The sequence below is a fragment of the Musca autumnalis genome, unplaced genomic scaffold, assembly GCF_047663935.1.
Source record: "Musca autumnalis isolate F117 unplaced genomic scaffold, ASM4766393v1 scaffold_1, whole genome shotgun sequence".
NCBI lineage: Eukaryota > Metazoa > Arthropoda > Insecta > Diptera > Muscidae > Musca > Musca autumnalis.
In genome coordinates, this window is record NW_027411644.1 from 106786867 (window position 1) to 106812109 (window position 25243).

Genomic DNA, 25243 nt, shown 5'->3' on the forward strand with positions numbered 1-25243 from the left:
TGTGTACCATGTCGTATGAACGGATTAATTCGTGTACGTGATTATGAAAGCGAACAACGTGATTCAAATTAGGGATAGGTAATGGAAAGCAATAATCGATTTTTCGACTATTCGATTATAGTCTAAATCTAAAAATGCGATTTTTCGGTTTTGCGATTATTTCAGTTGTCTTAAAACTCGACTTTCGACTTTTTCATAACCGCAGAAAATCGATTATAATCGACTATTCGTCGATTTTCGAGTTTTCTTTTGAAACTGTAAAACCGCCAAAAGTGTAAAACCGCCAAGTCTACAATCTATGGTCAAACTCGAAAATCGATCACAAGATAATCGATTATGCGATTTTCCTTCCAGACAAAAGTCGACTACGATTTTTAGATTTTTGACTGCAAAAAATCGATTAATCGATTAACCGAAAGTAGATTTACTTATCCCTAATTCAAATGCTGGTATGAACATGACATAAAAAATCATCATACATACCATCTCTGGTCCCCACAGTTGGAAAAAACCTATTAAATGCAAATTTTGGGCGTTCTGTGTCACCCTGTATTTTTCGATAACTTTTGTTATCGTTGCGAAGTTTCGTTGCTAACTTCACGCAGGTCGCATATAGATCTTTTTTTTATTTTTGCAAGTATAGTTAGGGAATATCCCCAAAACTAAGCAGAAATCTTGCCTCTCTACCTCCTCGAACCGCACATATGTAATTTGAGTGCGGTTATAAAAGACTGTTGTTCGTTGGAGCGTTTCAGTTCTACAAACTATTCACACCGCAACGGTCAGCATACATTTCATAACGTAAAACATGCCTGAAGAAAAGAAAAAGTTACAAGATGAGTTACGGGAAATACTCGGTACTGATGAATATCCTCTTGTTAGGAAAACTAAACTTTGTGATTTAACTGAGGAGCAATTAGTTACAATGTTAACAGAACGACAAATAATCGTGGAATATCCAATTGACCGTCTTTTATCCGAAGCATTGCTTATGACTGTTGTGGAAAGTGACACAGTGGTTTTGGTAGAAGTGGTAAAAATTGATTCCTTAACGGTTTTACAACTAGAAGATGCAATAAAAAAAGTTACAAAACCAAGAAAAACGATACGTGAAATACAACAAGAACTGGCGAAAAATTGTGGATTTGGCGATGACATCATTTGGGATCAGTAAGTCTATTAATCAATTATTTAAAACAGGTATCGGCACCAATGCAAATGAAGTATGTGCGGTCCATGGCACAATCATACAGGTACCCGCATCAGCCCAGCTGATGTACTGTGAGCTGTCAAAAAAGTTGTTGTAATTGAAAACACAAAATTAAAAAACAACAATTTAAAAGAAAAATTGTGAATTTTTGATGGATTTTTGTAATAATGTGTTTATTAATAACTGCCTAACAAAATTTGGTTGAAAAAATTGTGTGAATCGCTTTATTTTTGGAAATCATTTTTGACATTTCACAGTACTAAACTGGTTTTTGTTGTAGTTGTTGGCTGATGCATCTACCTGGTAATGTGCCATGGTGCGGCCAAACGCATACGACAGCGAGAGCGTAAATTTCGCTCTCTTCACAAACATCGTGTGGGTTAATCACTAACATTAACCGTTAATGCATTGCTAACATTAAAAATCACAGAAAAAAGCTACGGCACAACCTTTTTCATTAGCTTTGTTCCAGAACTAAAAAGTTTTTACAACTTTTACGATTTTTACACATTTTACCGGAACGGGTTCCCGTACACAAAAAAACTTGTAAAATGTTTACTTCTCTTTGAACAAAAATGGCGTTGAATGGCCCTCTCTTAAAAAACTTTTTTCTCGGCAAATTCAAAGACATAAATACAACTAAGACTAGACAAAATGCATGCAACAAAAAAATGTTTACGAAACTTTGTATAGAAACATTACCCTTAACAGGTTGCAGTTAATTCAAAATCGCAACCAAGGAGGAACATTTCATGTAATGGTATCAGAAACGAAATTTATGAATTCAAGGATCTATTCAAGAATAATTCTATGTCAATTGGATCGGTAAATTCGGTTAAATACGTAAAAATGTATAAAAGAAAAAATGTTATATCACCATATCGTGATATAACATTTAGAGTTGTACAATCTAGTTCATTTCAAAGATCTAGTTCAATAGCTCAGCTCTTTAAACTGAACTAGGTCAATAATCTAGTTCATAGTTCACTGTCCAGTTCAATCATTCGGATCAAACTCGTTCACCGGCTCTTAATCGGTCGTTTGATGAAAACGCATACGTACACCAAATACAAACAAACAAGACTATTATAATTTAACTACTAAATAACAAAAATATTACATTTGCATAGTTTTATTGCATTCTTTAAGAAAGATTAATTAATTTTAGAAAAAACATCCTTCATTTAAGTGGCTGGCAAAAAATCTTATGTTGTGTGTGTGTGTAGAAATTGTCATTGCAAAAAAGATTTGTGTGCGTGTTTCTTTTTATTTTTTCCCCTTTTTTCTATCCAAAAAGGCAGATTGAATCTGGATTCGACATATTGTAATATGTTATGTCTCGTATGTTTTTGTAGAAATCTTCATTTTCGGACAGCTATTCCATGTACCTTGATCCAAAACATAAACAAACTGATCACATTACAAAGGCATCCCTTAACATAGACGACGCCGTCACTTTATATATTTGTGAACGACATGTTGAACTAGATTGTGAATCGTTCGTTGATCGTACGGTCACCGACTGATTATAGTTCAGTGAACTATTGAACTATAATGAACTATATCGACTGATCTAGTTCATACGCTCTTTTCAATGAATCGTTCAATTGAACTAGTTCGTTCATCAACTATACAACTCTAATAACATTATGTTAAATTCAAAAGCCATTCACTGAAGAATGATAGCAAAAAAATGTCTTATCTTGTTGTATTTATGTCTTTGAGCGTGTAAAAAATAGTAACATGGTTGCCGGCGTCTGGTTAGTCGCTGATACGCCGACTTTGATATTTGTTCCAGTTTTTTTGACGTATTTTCCATTTTTCCGTTCCCGAACTATTTCAAAAAACTTTTGTGTGAGAAAACATTTTTTACATTTAATTTGCGTTTTATTTTGTACTAGTGGACCCGGCGAACTTCGTATCGCAGTCATTAAAGGTACATTGAAGTTGATTATTTGCCTTGCAATTCATTTATTGTCATGTCTATTGCGAGACGAATTTGAAATGAAATTACTTAAATTCGAAAACATTTTATATTTGTTGTTATAATACAGCATAAAATTCTTAGTCGATATAGCCTGTTGAAATTATGAAACAGCTCGCAAAGCTTTTATTTTGGTACAGAAGTTTATATTACTCCTACGATGTTGATATAACCCATTTTCAAGGCTATATAGATCCATGTTTTGATATAGCCCTCATAGAACGCCACCTCCCGATTTTAGATGTTTGTTTTTAGTCACATTTTCTCACCGAACTGGCTCAAAAATTTCGTATTAAGTCTTCTTTGAAGCAACATAATGTTTCCCAATAAAATGTTGAGTATAGATCCACGTTTTGATATATCCCCCATAGAAGATACCTCCCGATTTTCAGTATTTTGAAGATTTTAGCCACATTATCCTACCGAATTGACTGAAGTTTGGTATCTAGTATTCTATATGGGTAATAATTCAAACCGAGAATTGTAGGTATGGGTAGTGTACTCTTTAATATAGGTTCCATAGAAGAGGTACTCTCGATTTTGAAGCTTTTGGCAAACATTATTCATTTTAATACCCTCCACCATAAGATGTTTGCCATTGCGTTCATGCATTCATTACAACACTACTTTTTGTCTGAGAACATTAGGGCTATAACCAAAAAATACCACGCCAGTACCGTGTGCGGAATATTGTCCTGATAACGAAAACGCGTATTTTAGTTCGATTCGGTGAAAAAGTTTCCACACCGACTGCGATTACTAAAGCCCTTATGATATTTTTTTCTGTTTAAAAATTTAAAATTGCTTTGCTTGAATAAAAATTTATAGAAAACAAATACGATTCTCACATGCAAAGTCACTAAAATCAGTCTGTAACTTTCGCGTCTTCGTTGCAAATGACCACATATTCTCTTGTCCGATAGGTACAATAAATATAAACATAAAATTCGCGGTTTTATAAATAAAAAATCAATATTGCCCTAAAATATCGCGATTCGATAACAAAGTGGTCCAGAATGGTTGGAAATTGATTTTAAATTACATTATAATTCTTAATAAATTATTACGAAAAGCGTATATGTCATTAAATAAAATTAAATAATGCATTACTGAACTTCAATGCATTTGGTGCAGAAACTTTTTTCGCGATAGAGAAAAAATGACACCGTATTTCATAGTAGTTTTTTATGCTCTACATGCGGTGGTATTTTTAATATTTGCAAAAATTGCTAAGAAGTTATAACCATAATATACATATGTATATTATTGATCAGCATACATTTCTAATTCGATTTAACTATGTCCGTCTGACGGTCTGATGACATGAACGTAGAACTCACAACGAATTCAATTTTATTTAGTCATTTGTAGTAATCCTAAGATAATTTTCTAATTGAATTAGCTCTAATCTCACATCTAAAGTTTTCAGTGGTCAGAAAACTCCACGAAAATTTTTTGGCATACATCCCCATTTCTGTATACCCCAAACATAACAGTACATCCTGATCTAATTTGCCATTTAAGGAGGCTAGTGTTTAAAAAACTTATCGGCAAAAATTTTAGACATTGGTCTATATTTTCTTCTGACAGAAAGTGCAGTAATTTGGTGTTGTGGTTTGTCAGATTGGAAGGTACAACCATGCCGGTCCATGTGAAATTTTTTAAAAGATTTTTCTCCTGTAGTGACGGTAACTTGGTATTTCGGATTCTCAGTCAATAGCACATACACCATTTTCGCCAAAAAACTGTAAAAAAGTGACACGATATACTCCGAACGCAAAAGCTCGAGAGAAATGTGTGGAAAAATTTACATGCTTCAAAAAATATTTTTGCAAATTTTTCGCAGATTTTCGCGATTTTTTTAGGTTTTATCCTTTTCTGTCATGAGGCCATTCCGAATTGGTGCGAATTGTCAAAATCTGTTCAGCCATTCTTGAGTTATAAGCGTAGTAACTAACATCATTCTTTTTTATATATATAGATTAAAAAGCCTATGGGCCAATAAACTAATACAATATTCTTCAGATTATAATAATTATATTATTAAAAAAAAAAACTAAAATAACCCTAAGATTTACAAAAGGTTTAACTTACAATTATAAAAACAACATTATAGAAATGTACATTAAATCTTAACTTCTGACAGAGGGACTACTCTCATTTCTCTCTTTTACGAGTATTACTATTAAAAAGTACGGGAACGAAGCTATTGACTTCTGAGTGTTGGTTGTTGTGTTGTTACTCTCATCAAGGGCACGTGTGTCCCTTTTTGCCGGATGCTGATTTAAAACGTAATTACATACCCTGTTCGTAGCATATGTGGTCTGTTCCTTTACTTTTGAAAATGGTAAAACCGGCAAAAGTAGTAAAAGTTGTAAACTGTTCCCATATGAATTGTATGGTGTCAGAAGTAAAGGAACGCTTTTTAAGTAAAAAGTAGTAAAAATTTAAGATTCTTGCACGTAAAGGAAGAGAGCTATGATGCATTTGCTCATTTGCCTCATACTTTGGCTCAAAAGGTAAATTACATACTAGAACAGGCATGCACAAAACAATATACATACGAGTATGTGACTGTAGTGCAGGAGGAGGCATTGTGACTCACAAGAGAACCCATGGGCTCTAAGTGAGCGTAAATTTGTTATCGCTCACAGCCTGTGTAGATGCTAACACGTTGTGAACAACAACAAATTTACGCTCATTGAGAGCACAAGAGAGACCCAAAAATGTTCTCTGCCTCACTCTGCTGTAGTGCATAAATGAACAAGATGAGCACTCGCCTTTACGTTTTCGTACGATTCACCATACAAATGCTCTCTTCATGATTGCCTCATACAAAACCTCTCTCCGCGTTCATGATTGCTGTAGTGGTAAGAGTACCAAATTTTCTCTCCGACTAAGCACAAAATTTAAAAATTTTATTTTTAATATATTTTCTTTATTTGTTTGATATGGCCAGATTAAAGAAGTCATTTTAAGTAACAAACAATAAGTTACAAGTGTTAATTCTAATATACAAATACTATTTAAGTAAAACACAAAGAAAACAGTTCGTACGTCCGTACTTGTGTGCATTCGTTGATGTCTCACCAACGACTGAGCGCAAGATAATAAAAAAACAATCGAAATGAATTTGACGCTAGACTCTAGCGTAGATTCTACAGTGGTGGTGCTCAACATATTTTGTGAATTGGTCTCTTTGAGCGAGTCTTTCCTTTGCTAAAGTACGACAGATGTGAATAAAGAGAATATACGATGTTCTTGCAGTCAAGTTAACGTATATGGGTGATCTTGGCCATTGGTGCGTAAAAACAAACCACACGTATTCTCTCTTTATTTCTGATTTGCCATTGCTTAACAATAGGGAGAGTGTCTTACCACTACTAATACACCAACTATTCTGAGCACCCCTGCTCTACAGTACAATGTAAAATATCTTAGTCGATTACAAGAAGTTACTTGACTTGTACAAATTATTAAGTAAACGAACACACCTTATATAAGATGTAGATATTGATGTCATGATATGTTCATTTTTAGGTCTGTACGATAACCCAAATGTTTGTACAAATTTGTACAAACTTTTACAAAATGCTGTTCGATAACAAACTTGTTCAGTAAAAGAGAACTGAGAAGTACTTGCAAGAACTTGCAAATACTTTTTACTTGCTAAGTTACCGAACAGGCCTATTCTTTTACTTTACAGATTGAGCAAAAACGACAGCGAAATTATGAAATCCAAAATCAAACAACTTATTCCAGACCAGGAAACCGGCCAGAAGGCCATTGAAAAATTGCGTGAGAATATTTTCGAAAGTCTATGGGCACAAAGTAAATATCTATGGTGATTATTTGTTTATTCGTTATCAGACTAAAAATATCCATTTTCTATAGGAAAATCTACAAATTGTAATTCAGACACATCCATTTTCTATGTTATGGTAACAGAAGAAGCAGATTTCAATGCTTCACCTGATTCTACAAAGTATTCCTCTCATCCGGTTTTTCGTTGCAGAAAATGTGTTGGTATGTATCAAGTCCCTTGTCCCTTCTGGGATGTTTGTGGAAAAATTATTATTATATATCTACCCACTTATTTTATATGTATCTACCTACATATGTACATCCATAAAAATCACTGTAGACACAGTTTGTATTAAAGTTCTCATATTTAAGACCTCACTGCGTGTAGCAAATAATTAACCACAAATGAATTGTAAATTACAATATTTTTACAATAAATTAAATTTACATTTGTTCTTTCTAGCCGGCAATGATAGTCGTTCTTGCTGCATGGTGTATGTAGATGAGACAGGACGTGTGTATCAAGATTGGAAATCTTTTGTTGAAGACAATGTTTTGCCTGGCGGCACTATGGTATCACCTCGACTTGGAGTATACAATTTCGATAGAAATGGCAATGTGATTTTGGATGTTTATTGCACCCCAAGTGGCACAACAGAAGCTAAAATTATGAATGTCGCACAAACAAGCTCAGCATTATTGGGTGTTGGGGCAGCATGTGTTCAAATAGCTACAGCACTTACTTTACCCGTTGCCACTCCGGTTATGGCAGTAGCTGGGCTTGTCGGTTTATGTGTTGGAGCCTTTCCAACCATAACATCAGCTTTACATTTAAATGATCGCCATAAACACGAACAATCCATTAGCAAAGCGGATAGTCAGGGTAGAGGCAGTTATTTGGGTATTGCGGGTGGAGTTCTTGGTAAGGCGGCAGCAGGTGCAACACGAGCGGTCAATTCTATGGCTGTTGCGGGAAAAGCAACTGCGGTAAGTTTAATGGAAATTTGTATACGAGATTTCATAAAATTTTATTTAATTACATTCATTTCCCTCCCAGGGCATTGAAATGATTGTTAATTTTATTAATATATCAACAATACTTGTTTTTGGTACTGTCATTGCTAATGGCGTTTTGGATATAATACCCCGTTTATATATAACCGGATTTAACAAACCGACTGGGTTTTAAATGTCAATTCCATTGCTTATATTTCAAACAAATCCTCATAAAGAAGGTTAACCCTGCAAAAAGCTCTAATATAAACAGCATGTAATATTTGTAAGACGATTTTTTATTGAGCTCGAATATCTCAAAAAAAATAATAAATATTTACGTTTGTTTCTTTCTAAATAGAAATACAGAGACGATGATACAATTTCTACAATGGTTGTATTACAACTGTCTGCTTCGTTAGTGCTATTTACACATTCAGTCTACAATTTCCAATTAGCATCACAAATTGCTAATGAGGCTCGCACAAATTCAATCAGAAGTTATCGTGAAACTTTCACAAAGCACGTAGAAACGAGAAATATCAAGTCCAAGGCATGTATCAACGCAACGTGGTCGAAACTTATATCGAACCTAAATATATCATTGGTGGCGAAGTGGAAAATATTCCAAAGTGTATGCAGGACAACACAAGCATACGCAGCACAAGTTTGGGGATTCGGATGGTTTGAAGAGGTAAATAAATTACAACGGTACTTCCTTAAAAGAATACTAAAACTGCCAGACAATATTCCAAATTATATACTTTCTCTGGAGACTGATATACAAGACAGCCACTTCTACACCTTGAAGTTACACTTAGATTATATTTCGAAGGCAGTCTATAAATATGAAAACAATAGGTTACCCCACATTCTAACTATAAAAATATGGGAGAGAGGAATATTCTGGGCGAAAACTTTAACAAGATTGTCAGAAAACCTTAATATGCAAATATCAAATATAAATATAACCTCAAATAATTGGGGAAATAAAATAAACACCATGTTGAATCAGCTCAAAATTCAAAGTTATATGCAAAAAAGAGAAAAAGCAAACACAAGTGCAACAAGATTCTACCGCTTACTAAATCCAGAAGTAGGAATAAACTACATGGCAAATATATGGAATATAGAAAAGATTTCTATCATCATGAGAACCCGAGCTGACGTACTACCCTTGAATGGAAATAAATATGGAAATGAGGAAAATAAGAAGTGTACGCTTTGCAATACAAACGAAGATGAAAATATGCAACATTTTATCGCCAAATGCCCAATATTGAGAGAACTTAGGGTTAGATATTTAGGAGATATTTGTCTACAGGAAGAGGACCTAATAAATATTCTAAATGGATATGTAGAAAATGCATGGGATAATTTATACAACTATGTTAGAAACGCATTAAAATATAGAAGTCGAATAATACATGAGCAATTTTAAGGCAAATGAAAAATAATGTGTTATAAAATAACAGCAGTCAAAACAATTGAATTAAAAATATCTTTAACAGAAACTAAAATTATCTGGTGACAGACAACTTTCATAAGTTATAGTCAAGACATTACATTTTGTTATCTTTAACTTCACTATCCACAAAATGACTTGTTAAAATATGTATTGAATTGTAATTATGAGAGAAACAAAATAAAATCTAATCTAAATCTAAAATCGTGAAACTTTAAGTAATCGCCAGAGATGAGTTTAGAACCCTGTTACTTATCCGAAAAAAAGGAGTTTATATTAAATTTATTGCTTACTCCCTAGACGTATGTTCGATAAAATGTCCGAGGAAACCATTCGTATTCGTGGTGATACTCAAGGAACAATGGATATAATACGAAATATTAATAAAATACCAGATCGTCAATACTTGAATGATTTATTTATTTTATTTGATTTATTTATTTTATTTTATTTATTTATTTACTTATTTCATTTTATGCAATATAAGCCTATAGGCCGATTAAAGTTCAATTGCATTCTGAACTACTATATGGTAATTACAATTCATATATGTATCTTAAAGTTTAAAACTAAAATATATAATATACATATATACAGCCTGTTTAAAAAGTAATAAACTACTCCCATGCATAAATATGACAATGTGTATGCGACAGATGAAAACTACTCCACCAACATTTTTTTAGATAATACTCTCCGCACGCAAAAAAAAATCGGCCTCTCTAACATATGTCCCAAACATATTTTGCAGCAAACATATATATGTTTGCAACAGTCCCAAACATAATATATGTTTGGGTCTGCAAACAAATATATGTTTGGGTGGAAACAAATATATGTTTGGGTGCAAACATATATATGTTTGGGTGCAAACATATATATGTTTGGGTGCAAAGATATTTATGTTTGGGTGCAAACAATTTTATGTTTGGGTGCAAACAATTTTATGTTTGGGTGGAAACAATTTTATGTTTGGGTGCAAACATTTTATATGTTTGGGTGCAAAAAAATACAAACCCAAAAGGCACAAAAAAAAAACAAACACATGCACCAGTGAGCGCTTACTAAGAGCAAGGGAGCGTAAAATTCAATGTAAAACACTTTAAAATGTGTGCTCACTTGCTCTCAGTAAGAACTCACTGGCTATCTCCATAGTATACACACAAATGTTGAGGTTGTTTATTGGAAGGCAAAAGAACAACAAACACATAGGTACATACAAAATTCCAAAGAAATACATAACACAATTTAATAAAAGAAAAACTGATTGAAATAATTTGTAAATAGTCACACTTTTAAAAAGAAAAAATATATAGAAACGTAGTTGAACGATTCTCCTTTGTTGTGAAATAAAACAAATTGTCCTCATAGTTGAAATCATCAGCGGGGAATCGGCATCTAGAATCAAATGATTATGTAATGTAATAAATAAATATGGATATGCCATATTTCAAATATACATAAGTATGTAGGTAATTACCAATATTAAATGCGATTTCTTCCTTGTCCAATAAAATAATTCCATTCAACTTTCCGATTCAATTATAAAATGTATTGGGCATTTAATTTACTAAAAAGCACAATTTCTTTAAGAAAACACACTTTACCGTCTTGACTCTACAAAGGCATCTAAAACACTGAAGAAAGAAATAAAATATAATTCATATCATTTCTTCTTTTCTTCTTCTCCTCCTAAGTTGGTTAACAACAACAAAACAAGAAACACACGAGTTTGTCGCATACACGCCACCAAAGCCCCCTTCTTCGCTTCTACGTCTTCTATTATACAATACACACAACTCTTCATTATAAAACAGCAATCCACAGCCGCGAGAGCACCGTTATTACTCTCGTTGACAAACATCCTCTCTCCACCCATGAAAAAATGTTCTAACATAAAAAATATGTTGGTACCCAAACATATCAAATTGAGATATGTTACAAAATGTTGCAAACATATATTTGTTTGGACCCAAACATATTATGTTTGGATCCAAACATTAATTTGTTTGCAACCGGTCCCAAACATATATTTGTTTGGATCCAAACATATTTCTAACATAAATTTTTCTACGTGTGGATATGTATAAGACAGGTTGAGAACTACTCCAAAAAAATTATAAATTTTACATTTGTTTTTTTATATTTACACTCCGTTTCATTTCAATAGCACATTTAACAAGTAAAAAAGTATCAGTCGGCTTTGCCGACAGAGATATACCCTCAGCCTGTGCAAATTGAAACATTTTTTTTTCACAAAAAACGTATGTATTTAGGGGGTTTCAACATTTTGCTCTCGTATGAACCGAAAAAAATGTTGATTAGGATTAAAGTTCAAAAATTTTGCTGAAAAGGTACTTAAAGGAATGGACCGACATAGACCATGGGGGTGTCATACGGGGTTTTTACACCCTTCGGGCTGTTTTCTCAAGAAGTATGGACTTGCCTCTGAAACAATTCTACCATCGTAATTGAGGCAACGAATGTAATTTGCTTCAACAAAAATCAAAGTGATTCAATAGCAGGAGGTACGGGATGGAGTGGACAAATATAGTCCATATTCAAACATGATTTATATCTGGTAGATATTATGAAAATGTGTAAAGTATGGACCAAATCAGTCACTCCCATCAAGAGTTATCGTGCCCACAATTTTTCCGAATATTTTTGAACTTTTGTGGGGTAGGTACCGGAAGGAGTGGGCCGATATGGCTTATCTACGAACTTAAACTAAGTTTGGAAACAATATTACGAAGGCCAAATTTTGGCCGGAACCGGCATTTCCGTTCGAGAATTATCTTGCGCTTCCACCCATAAACATGGTGTCATAGGGTTTGTTTTTCATCTTTCAGGCTATTTTTTCAGGAAGTATGGACTTGCCCCTGAGGAAACTTGTACCTTCGTATAGGGGACAGTGAATACAAGATGTTACAACAAAAACCAAGGCGATTCGAGAGCAGGTCCTAAACTGAACTTTTCCGAAATTTTGTGTGGGAGGTACTCGAAGGAGTTTACCGATTGAGTCCATATTGGAACCTCATCTAAGTCTGGTAGAAATTTCATAATGTGCAAAGTATGAACCAAATCGGTTACTCCCTTCAAGAGTTATCGTACGTACAAATTTTCCGAACATTTTCGAACTTCTGTGGGGGAGGTACCGGAAGGAGTGGACCGATATAATCCATCTTTGAACTTGAACTAAATTTGGAAAAAATATTACGAAAGCCAAATTTTGGACCGAATCGGCAGATCCGTTCTAGAGTTATCTTGCGCTCCAACCACTACACACGGTGTGTTGGGGTTTTTTGTAACTTTCAGGCTATTTTCTCAGGAAGTATGGACTTGCCCCTAATGAAACTTACAGCGTCGTATAGAGGACAGCGAATACAACTTGCGTAAACAAAAATCAAAGCGATTCGAGACCAGGTCCTAAACTAAACTTTTCCGAAATTTTGTGTGGGAGGTACCGGAAGGAGTGGACCGATTGAGTCCATATTGGAACCTAATCTAAGCTTGGTAGAAATTACACGATTTGCAAAGTATGGACCAAATCGGTTATTCCCTACAAGAGTTATCGTGCGCACAAGTTTTGCGACAATTTTTGAAAATTTGTGAGGGAGGTACCTGAAGGAGTGGTCCTATATGGCCCATCTTCGAACTTAAATCGAATATGAACAAAATATTTCGATACCCAAAATTTGAACCGAATCGATTGATCCGTTCGAGAGTTATCGTGCGCACCAGCCAGACAGACCGACAGACAGACAGACAGACAGACGGACGGACATTGCTAGATCTACTCAAAATTGTCTGAAACGGATATCGTACAAACATACTTGGGGTCTAAAACCATTATTTCGATGAGGCACATTTTTGGTCGTATCAAAGTGTAAATACCCTCTTTAGCCTAAAGGCTGAGGGTATAAAAATTTTATTTGTTACTTCATTATACCCTCAGCCTTTAGGCTAAAGAGGGTATTTACACTTTGATACGACCAAAAATGTGCCTCATCGAAATAATGGTTTTAGACCCCAAGTATGTTTGTACGATATCCGTTTCAGACAATTTTGAGTAGATCTAGCAATGTCCGTCCGTCTGTCTGTCTGTCTGGCAGGCTGGTGCGCACGATAACTCTCGAACGGATCAATCGATTCGGTTCAAATTTTGGGTATCAAAATATTTTGGCCAGATTCGATTTAAGTTCGAAGATGGGCCATATAGGTCCACTCCTTCAGATACCTCCCCCACAAATGTTCAAAAATTGTCGCAAAACTTGTGCGCACGATAACTCTTGTAGGGAATAACCGATTTGGTCCATACTTTGCACATCGTGTAATTTCTACCAAACTTAGATGAGGTTCCAATATGGACTCAATCGGTCCACTCCTTCGGGTACCTCCCACTCAAAATTTCGGAAAAGTTCAGTTTAGGACCTGGTCTCGAATCGCTTTGATTTTTATTTACGCAAGTTGTAATCGCTGTCCTCTATACGACGCTGTAAGTTTCATTAGGGGCAAGTCCATACTTCCTGAGAACATAGCCTGAAAGTTACAAAAAACCCTATGACACCGTGTGTAGTGGTTGGAGCGCAAGAAAATTCTAGAACGGATCTGCCGATTCGGTCCAAAATTTGGCTTTCGTAATATTTTGTCCAAACTTAGTTCATGTTCAAAGATGGATTATATCGGTCCACTACTTCCGGTACCTTCCCCACAAAAGTTCGAAAATGTTCGGAAAATTTGTGCGCACAATAAGTCTTGAAAGGAATAGCCGATTTAGTCCATACTTTGCACATCGTGAAATTTCTACCAAACTTAGATGAGGTTCCAATATGGACTCAATCGGTCCACTCCTTCGGGTACCTCCCACACAAAATTTCGGAAAAGTTCAGTTTAGGACCTGCTCTCGAATCGCCTTGGTTTTTGTTGTAACATCTTGTATTCACTGTCCCCTATACGAAAGTACAAGTTTCCTCAGGGGCAAGTCCATACTTCCTGAAAAAATAGCCTGAAAGTTGAAAAACAAACCCTATGACACCATGTTTATGGGTGGAAGCGCAAGATAATTCTCGAACGGAAATGGCGATTCCGGCCAAAATTTGGCCTTCGTAATATTGTTTCCAAACTTACTTTAAGTTCGTAGATAAGACATATCGGTCCACTCCTACCCCACAAAAGTTCAAAAATATTCGGAAAAATTGTCCGCACGATTACTCTTGATGGGAGTGACCGATGTGGTCCATACTTTACACATTCTCATAATATCTACCAGATATAGATCAGATTCGAATATGGACTATATTTGTCCACTCCATCCCGTACCTCCCACACAAAATTTTGGATAAGTTCACTTTAAGACCTGCTATTGAATCACTTTGATTTTTGTTGAAGCAACTTACATTCGCTGCCTCAATTACGATGGTAAAAGCTGTTTCAGGGGCAAGTCCATACTTCTTGAGAAAACAGTCCGAAGGGTGTAAAAACCCCCTATGGCACCCCCATGGTCTATGTCGGTCCATTCCTTTAAGTACCTTTTCCGCAAAATTTTTGAACTTTAATCCTAATCAACATTTTTGTCGGTTCATACGACCAAAATTTTGAAACCCCCTAAACACATAAGTTTTTTGTGAAAAAAGTGTTTCAATTTGCATAGGCTGAGGGTATATCTCTGTCGGCAAAGCCGACTGATACTTTTTTACTTGTTTCTATAGCAAAAAGACAACACAGACCACGGAGGTCTGGGGATTTTTTTCCATAGAAAAAGGCTCAACACAGACCACGGGGGTCTGTGGATTTTTTCTATAGAAAAAAGTCAACACATACCACGGGGGTCTGCGAATTTTTTTTTATATAACAAAGATTTTTTCTCCATATATATAAAGATTTCTTCTCTATAAGGCCCCACACAGTTTTGGGCACAATCAGAACCCTAATAATTTAGAATCATCGCCGCATGGAAACCCTTACATGTTTATACCCTCAGCCTTTAGGCTAAAGAGGGTATTTACACTTTGATACGACCAAAAATGTGCCTCATCGAAATAATGGTTTTAGACCCCAAGTATGTTTGTACGATATCCGTTTCAGACAATTTTGAGTAGATCTAGCAATGTCCGTCCGTCTGTCTGTCTGTCCGTCTGTCTGTCTGGCTGGCTGGTGCGCACGATAACTCTCGAACGGATCAATCGATTCGGTTCAAATTTTGGGTATCAAAATATTTTGCCCAGATTCGATTTAAGTTCGAAGATGGGCCATATAGGTCCACTCCTTCAGATACCTCCCCCACAAATGTTCAAAAATTGTCGCAAAACTTGTGCGCACGATAACTCTTGTAGGGAATAACCGATTTGGTCCATACTTTGCACATCGTGTAATTTCTACCAAACTTAGATGAGGTTCCAATATGGACTCAATCGGTCCACTCCTTCGGGTACCTCCCACACAAAATTTCGGAAAAGTTCAATTTAGGACCTGGTCTCGAATCGCTTTGATTTTTATTTACGCAAGTTGTAATCGCTGTCCTCTATACGATGCTAAGTTTCATTAGGGGCAAGTCCATACTTCCTGAGAACATAGCCTGAAAGTTACAAAAAACCCTATGACACCGTGTGTAGTGGTTGGAGCGCAAGAAAATTCTAGAACGGATCTGCCGATTCGGTCCAAATTTGGCTTTCGTAATATTTTGTCCAAACTTAGTTCAAGTTCAAAGATGGATTATATCGGTCCACTCCTTCCGGTACCTCCCCCACAGAAGTTCGAAAATGTTCGGAACATTTGTGCGTACGATAACTCGTGAAGGGAGTAACTGATTTGGTGTATACTTTGCACATTATGAAATTGCTACCAGACTTAGATGAGGTTCCAATATGGACTCAATCGGTAAACTCCTTCGAGTACCTCCCACACAAAATTTCGGAAAAGTTCAGTTTAGGACCTGCTCTCGAATCGCCTTGGTTTTTGTTGTAACATCTTGTATTCACTGTCCCCTATACGACGGTACAAGTTTCATCAGGGGCAAGTCCATACTTCCTGAGAAAATAGCCTGAAAGTTGCAAAAGGCCCCTATGACACCGTATGTAGAGGTTGGGGCGCAAGATAACTCTCGAACGGATAAGTTCACTTCGGTCCAAAATTTTGCCTTCGTAATATTTTGTCCAAACATAGTTTAAATTCGAAGATAAGCCATATCGGTCCACTCCTTCAGGTACCTCCCCCACAAAAGTTCAAAAATATTCGGAAAAATTGTGAGCACGATAACTCTTGAAGGGAGTGACCGATGTAATCCATACTTTGCACATCCTAATATATCTACCACATATAGATCAGGTTCGAATATGGACTATATTTGTCTACTCCTTCTAGTACCTCTCACACAAAATTTCGGATAAGTTCACTTTAAGACCCGCTCTCGAATCACTTTGATTTTTGTTGAAGCGATTTGCATTCTCTACCTCCACTACGACGGTAAAAGTTATTTCAGGGGCAAGTCCACATTTCTTGGGAAAACAGCCCGAAAGGTGTAAAAAACCCCTATGCCACCATATATGGCGGTCGGAGAGCACGATAACTCTCGAACTGTTCAACCGGTTTGGTCCAACATTTAGTCTTCGTCATATTATATCCAAACTTAGTTTCATGGGGCAATACCGGTCCACAACTTCGGGTACTTCTCCCCAATATTTAAAAATGTCACTAAAATGATAGGACGATATCACTTGAAAGGGGCAACCAATTTGGTCCAAACTTTGGATCTCCTAATATTTTGTCAAAATTTAGTTTAACTTCTAAGGTGGCCCATATCGTTCCTCCCTAAGGGTACCTCCCCGACAAAGGTTCAACATTTGTGTCTTAGTGCAGTTAATTCCTAATCCACATTTTTGTCGGCAAGTTCAAATGTCCAAAAAGGGCCACAAAATTTTGAAGAGACCTTTAATACATTCGATCTGTCCGAAGGTGAAAATTTCACTTCACATTGGCTGAGGGTATATATCGGTCGGCAAAGCCGACTGACACTTTTTTACTTGTTTTAGTTGACATTAGTCGAATATTCTGCAATATGTTTATATATGTATATTGTTTCGTACACTTATGAAGTATCTTTTCACAAAAAGTGTTGCTTCGAAAAAGTCCCGATATATTTTTTTATAATTTTCTTTCAAAAAGTCCAAAATTTTTACGATTTGAAGTGTTTCACAAAAATAGCACATTCCTTAATAATTTCAGGAAATAGAAGAACTAAATAGACCATCAATATTGTGGAGTTGAACCAGTTTATGTCTGCTCCATAAATTCAAACTATTTTCTGTCTGTGTATAGGAAGGATGTGGTTTTTTCTTTATATGTAGTATGTTAGCTCAGACCCAAAACAATAAAAATTACCTAATATTTTAACGATCAACTTATCTTAACGCCAACATATGGGGTCCAATGTGGAATAGGATTCAAAGGAATTTGAAATTTCGCTATGAATTTCAGTCGAAGTTCAAGTTTATTTTGAAACATCTGTCTTTTATCATTCGTTTATCATTAAATCTGTATAAATCTAACAAGAAACTGTCAACTTATGCCAAATTTTTAACGTATTAAAGACAATTAAAGGCCACAGCCTTAAAATCGTCTTATTTCCCCAGTATTAAAGACATCGTTTAACCGATTTTATCGTTTTAAACTTGAAATGGCTTTTATTCGTTCCAATTTTAAAGAATCGTAACAATAACATTCAAAATTTGCAGTCGTACAGAAATTATTAAAGAATGGGCTATTTTTGTGAAACATCGTTTACGGACATCGTTTAACCGATTTTATCGTTTTAAACTTGAATGGCATCGTTCCAATTTTAAAGAATCGTAACAATAACTTTCAATATTTGCAGTCGTACTGAAATTACGAGTATTAAAGAATGTGCTATTTTTGTGAAACACAGTGTAGGAACAAGTCCGTGTTATACAGTTGCCGCAATGTTATGTGAGTATGGGTAACAACATCATCAATATGGGTATCAAATAATAATTTATCGTCGATTACAATCCCCAGACACTTAATGGTTATGACAATGTCAATTACCTGACCGTTATAACCCAATGACAATTCAGAGCACGAATTGGTAGGAAAGGACAAGGCCTTGGTTTTAGATGGATTTACAACCAACCGATTAGACTCCATACAATAGTGCAACAACTTCATTCTCCAACTAAATTTGGCCTGAAGGACGTCAGGACTATCCATGGGTGCTTCGAAAAGTAATTGGATATCGTCCGCATAAGAGTACGGATGACAGGAATTGCGAATTACACCAAATAGATCATTTAAAAAGAGTATAAATAACATTGGACCCAAAATTGAACCGTGAGGGACTCCACTTTTGACTGGTAGTGTATCGGACTGATTGTCATTCACAACTACATCAGGGGTGCCAAGTTGGTGGTTTTCCCGCTTATTGACGTACAAAACCACTGTTTAGGCAGGAATGTCAACTGTTTTAAGGTAAAAATCGCTACAGACCTATGGTGCGTATGTGGCTGTACCGATTTTTACCTCGGAACAGTTGGTGTTTAGTTACAAACCTTTTTTCCTTTTTCCGTTAGAAATAATAAGGTAAGTTTATTTGTGTGTTTACAACTTTTCAAGATGTAGTTTTATTTGTAATTCAAGATGTGGTATGTGTGTGTATGTATGTGCAATGTGTTTAGGTTTTAATTCAATGTAGTTTTTAGTTATCAAAATTTAAGTTTTTAATTTTTATCTAGCCAGTATGTTTTAACTAGAGGTAAGTTTAAGTTTTTAGGCAATTTTTAATGCAAAGGGAATGTGCAATTTCTAGGGTAAGTTTATTAGTGCAATATTTTAGTTTAAGTAGCAAATTTAATTTGGTTTTTATTTAATTGAATTTGTACTCTTTGTTTGTGTAACTTTGTGTTTTATTTTAATAACAATTTGTGTTCAATGTTTAACTTTGTGTTGTTAATATAACAAAATGTAGCTTTGTGTTTTTTATCTTTTTGTTCTTATTGTTTAACAATGTGTTTGTCGTTTTGATGTTTTAACTTATAATCTTGTGTTGTGTGTAACTTTCACTGGTGGGAGGAATCGCTCGCTTCATGATCACTAGACATCGGATTTTGCATATTTGCATATATTTTATTAATAAAGATACGAAAATTCTGATTGGACCAAAATTCGTTTTGAAGAAAACTGAATTCAATGACAGGCTCATATTTTTTATTTTTTTTGCATATTTGCATATTTTGCATATGCACAAAATATGCAAAAAATATGCAAAATATGCAAAAAATATGCAAAATCTGCAAAAAATATGCAAAATATGCAACTAATTTTTTTGACGAAAATCGTCAAATTAAATTTGGAAAGTCATCAAAAAGTGTTCTCAGTTAAGTTTATTGCCGTTAAACGTCGATTTCTTAGCAGATTATTATGTTATTAATTATTATTCCGCCACAGCAATAAATCTGAACTAAAAGACTTAGAAAATTTCCTATAACCCAGCCTTCTTATTACAACCAGAAATGTCAAAATGAACGTATCCAAATATGTTGATAGTTTCTGCTCGGCCAAAATTATCTGACAGGATAACAAATGACCTAGAAAGTAAGACTACATAAGATATTTCATATTTTACTAAAAACATACAACATTTAAAAACATATACAGGGCAATCATGAATATTTCCCTCTGAATTTTCCGCACGGAAAATAATTTTAGAAAGTGAAATTCTTTTAAAATTAATATTTATTAAAAGTTGAAAACTACTAGATTCTCTTCATTATGGCATATTCTAGACGAATCGACAAAAATATTCCCTCTTTGGGCATAAATATGGAAATAAAAAATTGTGAAATTGGGGAATTGGGGAAATTCCGCACGGAATTTTTATTCCTGACTGCACTGATAACTATATTTTAATATCCTAAGGATATTATGTCTTAGTGAATGAGTTTGCAACATGCAAAAGGAAACGAAATAGACCCACAGTTCCTTTTGATGATCCGCATAGATTCGCACTTATCCATCTCTCCATGTCATTTTGAAAACAAAGTACAGGTCACATTTATAGACCACTTCGCATAAAAATTGGAGATTTTTTGGCCCTATGTTTATTTTGGTAAGAATCGATTCAGATTTGGATATTGCCCAAATATATACAGTATAATCTCGATAATCCCTACACCACAGGTTCGGGGGTGTCCGAATTATCAAATTGTTCGGATTAACGAATAGTAAAGAATATAAATTATTTTATATGATTAAATCACTCGTGGTAGTTATATAATAATACTTTTTTAAATTATTTTTGCTAATACCGAACTTTTAAATGAAATAAAGAAGTAAAAGTACTCTACGTGTAAAAAATAGTGACATTTTTCTATACGACAATCCGGACATTTTTATTGGCATTGCCTGTATTTGTTCCTTTCCTTACTTTTTACCAATTAACCATGCAACAAGACTCAATTTTCCCAAATTGCAGAAAAAGTCAATCAGATTGTGAAAGTAGAGCTAGAAATAAGACGTTTTTAAAGTTTACATCAGGATGTAAGCAAAACACGGGACAGATGTGAAATTTCATTTTTTTTTTGGAAATTAAGATTCCTTGAAATCTTTGCCTTTTAGGTGTATGGTGCCTTTGGCAACTTTAATGACAATATTGCGGCGAATATTTTTCTTAATAGTTATGACTTTTCGACTGTGTTATCAAAATTCTTTTCCTGTAGCAGGAATGAATGAACTATATTTTTTAGCATTCCAAATGCTTTTCTAGCAGAAATATGTGAGTGGTTTTGCCATGTAAAAGATAATTCCAAGGTTTTTGACTTATTTTACCACTACCACGCTATTGTGTGGTTTTTCTGAGTGATGCAATTTTGCAATAATCATTGGGTGTTCTTCATTTTGCTTATTATTCATCGTGGAAGGGTATAACAATAATGCATTACTTTTCGCCGAGGAGTGAACATTTCCCAATTCTGCATTAAGCGGTTGTACGCGTACAATATACATATAAAATTATGTATTTTTAATGTATTAAACTAAAACCATGTCATCAATATTAAAGCGGCAGTTAGAACATTTTTCCAAAGAAGCTTTTTGACAACAAAGAACAAAAATTGCCAATTTAGGTCTGCATATGGTAAATAACAAAAATGTTTTGCAATCGATGAATCCGAGTTTCACCCTTTCAGAATTCGCGAACTGTTAACATATTCTATAAAGTATGACTACAATTCTTTAAAATGAAGTGTTTTAAGAGGGATCCCATAATGTCGACCATTGAAATTAATTTTCGTGGAAGCTGTGTTGGCATCAATGTAGAAAAATGGGTAAAAATGGGTTGAAGCCAACAAGTTTTTTTTATGTTCCCATGCGATTTCTGGCTTAACCTTACATTTTATAGACCTATTCCCAAAGAATGAATCACAGAATAATCCATGGGCAATAAGATTGCAGTGTAGGATTTTTCGATATATCCACCACATCCACCTAAAATTGATGCTGAAATTTTGAAGCCGGAATTTCGGGGTTTTTTGAATTTTTTTAATAATCCGGACGCGCAAGAAGATAATATTCCAAACTCATAACACGATTATAGAACTCGCGATTTTACGTCGTTTGGTGCATATCTCATGAGTGTGCTCCTTACAGCATCCTAGTAATTGGAGTCGAAAGGCCAACATTTCATGCGTGAATTTTCTTACAAAACATATTTTTTGCGTGTAAAATTTACAACTGTCATTCAATTTCCTTTGAAACCAGCGTGAATTTAGTTTTTTTACGCGACGGTTCTAATGAAGCCTTCCGCGATCGAATTCCTCTACTAAAACCGCGGATATAGATACCTTGAAAATCGGAAAATCAGCAAAAATATATTTTGACAAATCCGCGTACTAAACCGCGATTTTCTTTAAATTTTTTTACATAAATGGAATCCTTTACTCGCGATTATAATATTTGCGAAAACACGTGTCATAAAAAAACAGAGATACGCGAGTAATATGGGTATTTCGCCAAAAATTTAATGTGGAGGCACATCCGCGGTTTTTGAAGAATCTATTTGAAATAGGTGTATATTGACGTATTTCTGATAGGCGCTGATGAAACCGGATGCGCATCAAAATCGTATGCACAATGCGCGACTTTTACCAACTTTAAGGTTTTTTGCAGTGCATGATGCAACTGGCGGCACACAATGGCCGCTGAGTGAAACATCGAAATATGCATAAATATTGAAAGAGATTGATTCGCTTTATCCAAAATCGGATGCGCATCAACCGACATTAACTAATTCGCGACAGGCTTTTTAATTTTCATATCTTTTAAATGATAGTAATTTCAATATTACTCTTAATTTCCTATCCTTATAAGTTATCACAGTAAGCAGTTAAGCTTTCACGATGGTAAACCATATATTTTGATAAAGTTTTAGCAGAAGACTTTAATTTATGTATTAGATTTTATCGAAATAGTTGGATAACTCTCAAATATTTTTTTCTAATTTTTCGAAACAAACCAAAAACTATATTTGTAACAATATTTTCCAACAATGAGTTGTTTCTCTTTGTTGTTGTTATAATATGCAATTTATAAAGCCAATGTTTATAATTTTGGTTTCACATTTTTTTAAGCGTTGTCTAGTTTCTGTACGTATTTTTAATTTAGATTTTAGAGGTTTATACGGACTCTGAGTTATTATAATTTGAATTTGTTGCCAGATTTTTTTTTTAATTTTTTTGATTTTCCGCGAAAATAAGAACACATTTTGGAAATTTTGGTGCATCTACGGATGGATATCAAATGCTGTTACTGATATATGCTTACACTAGCAAATGCCCGCTACTTCGTATGCGGAAAGGGCATAAAATATATATGAACAATATTTAATATGGAAGTGGTGAACACTGACGATTGACTGACGTTGTACTAAAACCCATTTTAATACCATAATTTAATTGATTTAATTCCTTTAATTAACAAAAAACATATCTGCCGTATCACACCCCTACATAGCTACCATATTTTTTATTTCGGATTTCCAAAACTAAGACCTCATATCACAGATATACACCAACAGCGACTCATATTGCAAATTTCAGACTTGACTTCTGGTTTTACTCCTTCACTAACACAGCATTCCCTCCCAATACGAATTTCCAAACACTAAACTTTACCTCACCCCTTCACTACAACAATAGCGCACATTCACAATTTAAGGTTGTAGCTTCAGCAGTTTCGCAAAGAACCCGAATAGGTTCGTAAAATTTTCGGAATATACCCCCATATAACGGTACCCCTCGACTTAAAAATAGAACAAATCTATACTGTCCAATTTTTTTTACATTTGGACCTTGAATACTCAGAGGATATAAAAGCTTAAAAACTGTCTACTTCAATCCACTTTTATTAGAAGAGATATTTTTTGAAGACTTAGAGTATTTTGAAGATTTTATGCACATTTTCCAACCGAAATTCAGAACTTATGGCATGAAAGATTAGAAAAAAAAAACTATTTAAAAAAAAAATTACTTAATGTGCACGGGTGTGTCAACCGTATATAACGGTAAATTTTTTGATGCATTTCAATTTAGGCTTTTTTATTATTTGGTGAAAACCTTGTAGTCAACAAAATTGTCGCATTGGACCACGTTTCCAAATTGTCATACAAAAAACAAAAAATATTTTTTGAATAGATACTTCACGTTTGACTACATAATTCTAGTACATTATTTAGAAACGCCTTCGCGTTAACATAAAATCAATGGAACAATATTCAGTAAAATTTTTCAAACTCCGAACTTTATCTCAAATTTCAGAGTGATCTTGATAACAAATATTTTCCCATTTCGTATTTTTTGTCCAAATTATATAATCGAAGCTTTGTTCCTACACCCAACACCAAATTTAGTACAATTTAGTACTTTTTGTTCCCCTATAGTAGGTATTTCTCACTTTAACTGTTTACACAATACCAAAATGATTTTGGTACCAACATGTTACCAAACTTTTCGTACACATAATTAAACGTTTCAAAACTTACTTCCTTATATTTAACATATATTCCAACCGCAATTCACTTTTCCAGCTTTATATCTTCCCCTGAAACCAATCATACTACTATTTAGTACTTTTTGTATAAATAAGTACGAATTTTCAAAACCTCCTCCCTACCTCAACTCTAAACAACAATTGCTAATCTAATACCGAATTTCAAATCCAATACCGAATTTCAAATTTAAAAATTGCAGTTCTACCCCTTTACAAAATCAGAAATTGTACAAAACTCTGTACCATATAGCAAATACCAAAAGGTACAAAATTTTGTACCATTTACACGACTTTCCAAAAACTACTTTCATACCTCAGTTCTTTCCGTTCACCTAAATCCAAATTACAGCCAATGTAGTTTCATTTAGCACTTTTCCATAAGTACGAATTTTCAAAGTAACCGCAATCCTACACTCCAACTGTAATCTGTTCACACAAATACAAATTGTATCGAATTTCGTACCATTTAGTACTGCTTCGTGCACATTAGTATAATTTTCCAAAGTTACCTCCATATCTCAATTCTACATTCTAACAGTAATCTTAATTCCAAGTAACTGTAATTTTAATTTAGGATTCCAGCTCTATCCGTTCACCCAAATCCAAATCATACTAAACTCACTACCATTTAGGACTTTTCGACCTTTAATACATCTTTCTTACTCTTTATCAGTGACCCTCATTTCAAATCCAAATCATTCTAAACTCACTATCATTTAGGACTTTTCGACCT

The 25243-nt window shown here is 34.5% G+C and overlaps 2 protein-coding genes across 5 annotated transcripts in view; both read left to right on the forward strand.

Moving 5' to 3' along the window:
- The first annotated feature begins 558 nt into the window (after positions 1 to 558).
- Positions 559 to 10122, forward strand: LOC141404121 (uncharacterized). Of its 3 annotated transcripts, XM_073987457.1 has the most exons (7): positions 585 to 1170; positions 6901 to 7025; positions 7089 to 7220; positions 7462 to 7985; positions 8056 to 8146; positions 8353 to 8517; positions 9757 to 10122. In XM_073987457.1, the coding sequence occupies exons 1-6, from the start codon at positions 809 to 811 to the stop codon at positions 8367 to 8369; spliced, it is 1251 nt and encodes a 416-aa protein (XP_073843558.1). In that variant the 5' UTR covers positions 585 to 808; the 3' UTR covers positions 8370 to 8517; positions 9757 to 10122. The 3 variants fall into 3 exon arrangements, with proteins under 3 accessions (XP_073843550.1, XP_073843558.1, XP_073843542.1); XM_073987449.1 differs by having other exon boundaries at positions 559 to 1170; positions 8056 to 8277; positions 8353 to 10122; XM_073987441.1 differs by lacking the exon at positions 9757 to 10122 and having other exon boundaries at positions 6880 to 7025; positions 8056 to 8277; positions 8353 to 9660.
- Positions 8564 to 25243, forward strand: part of LOC141404098 (modular serine protease-like) — a 76216-nt gene continuing 59536 nt past the window's right edge. For both annotated transcript variants that reach the window (XM_073987394.1, XM_073987402.1), the window contains exon 1: positions 8564 to 8685. The gene's annotated coding sequence lies outside the window, so the exon portion shown is untranslated. The remainder of the gene's footprint in view (positions 8686 to 25243) is intronic.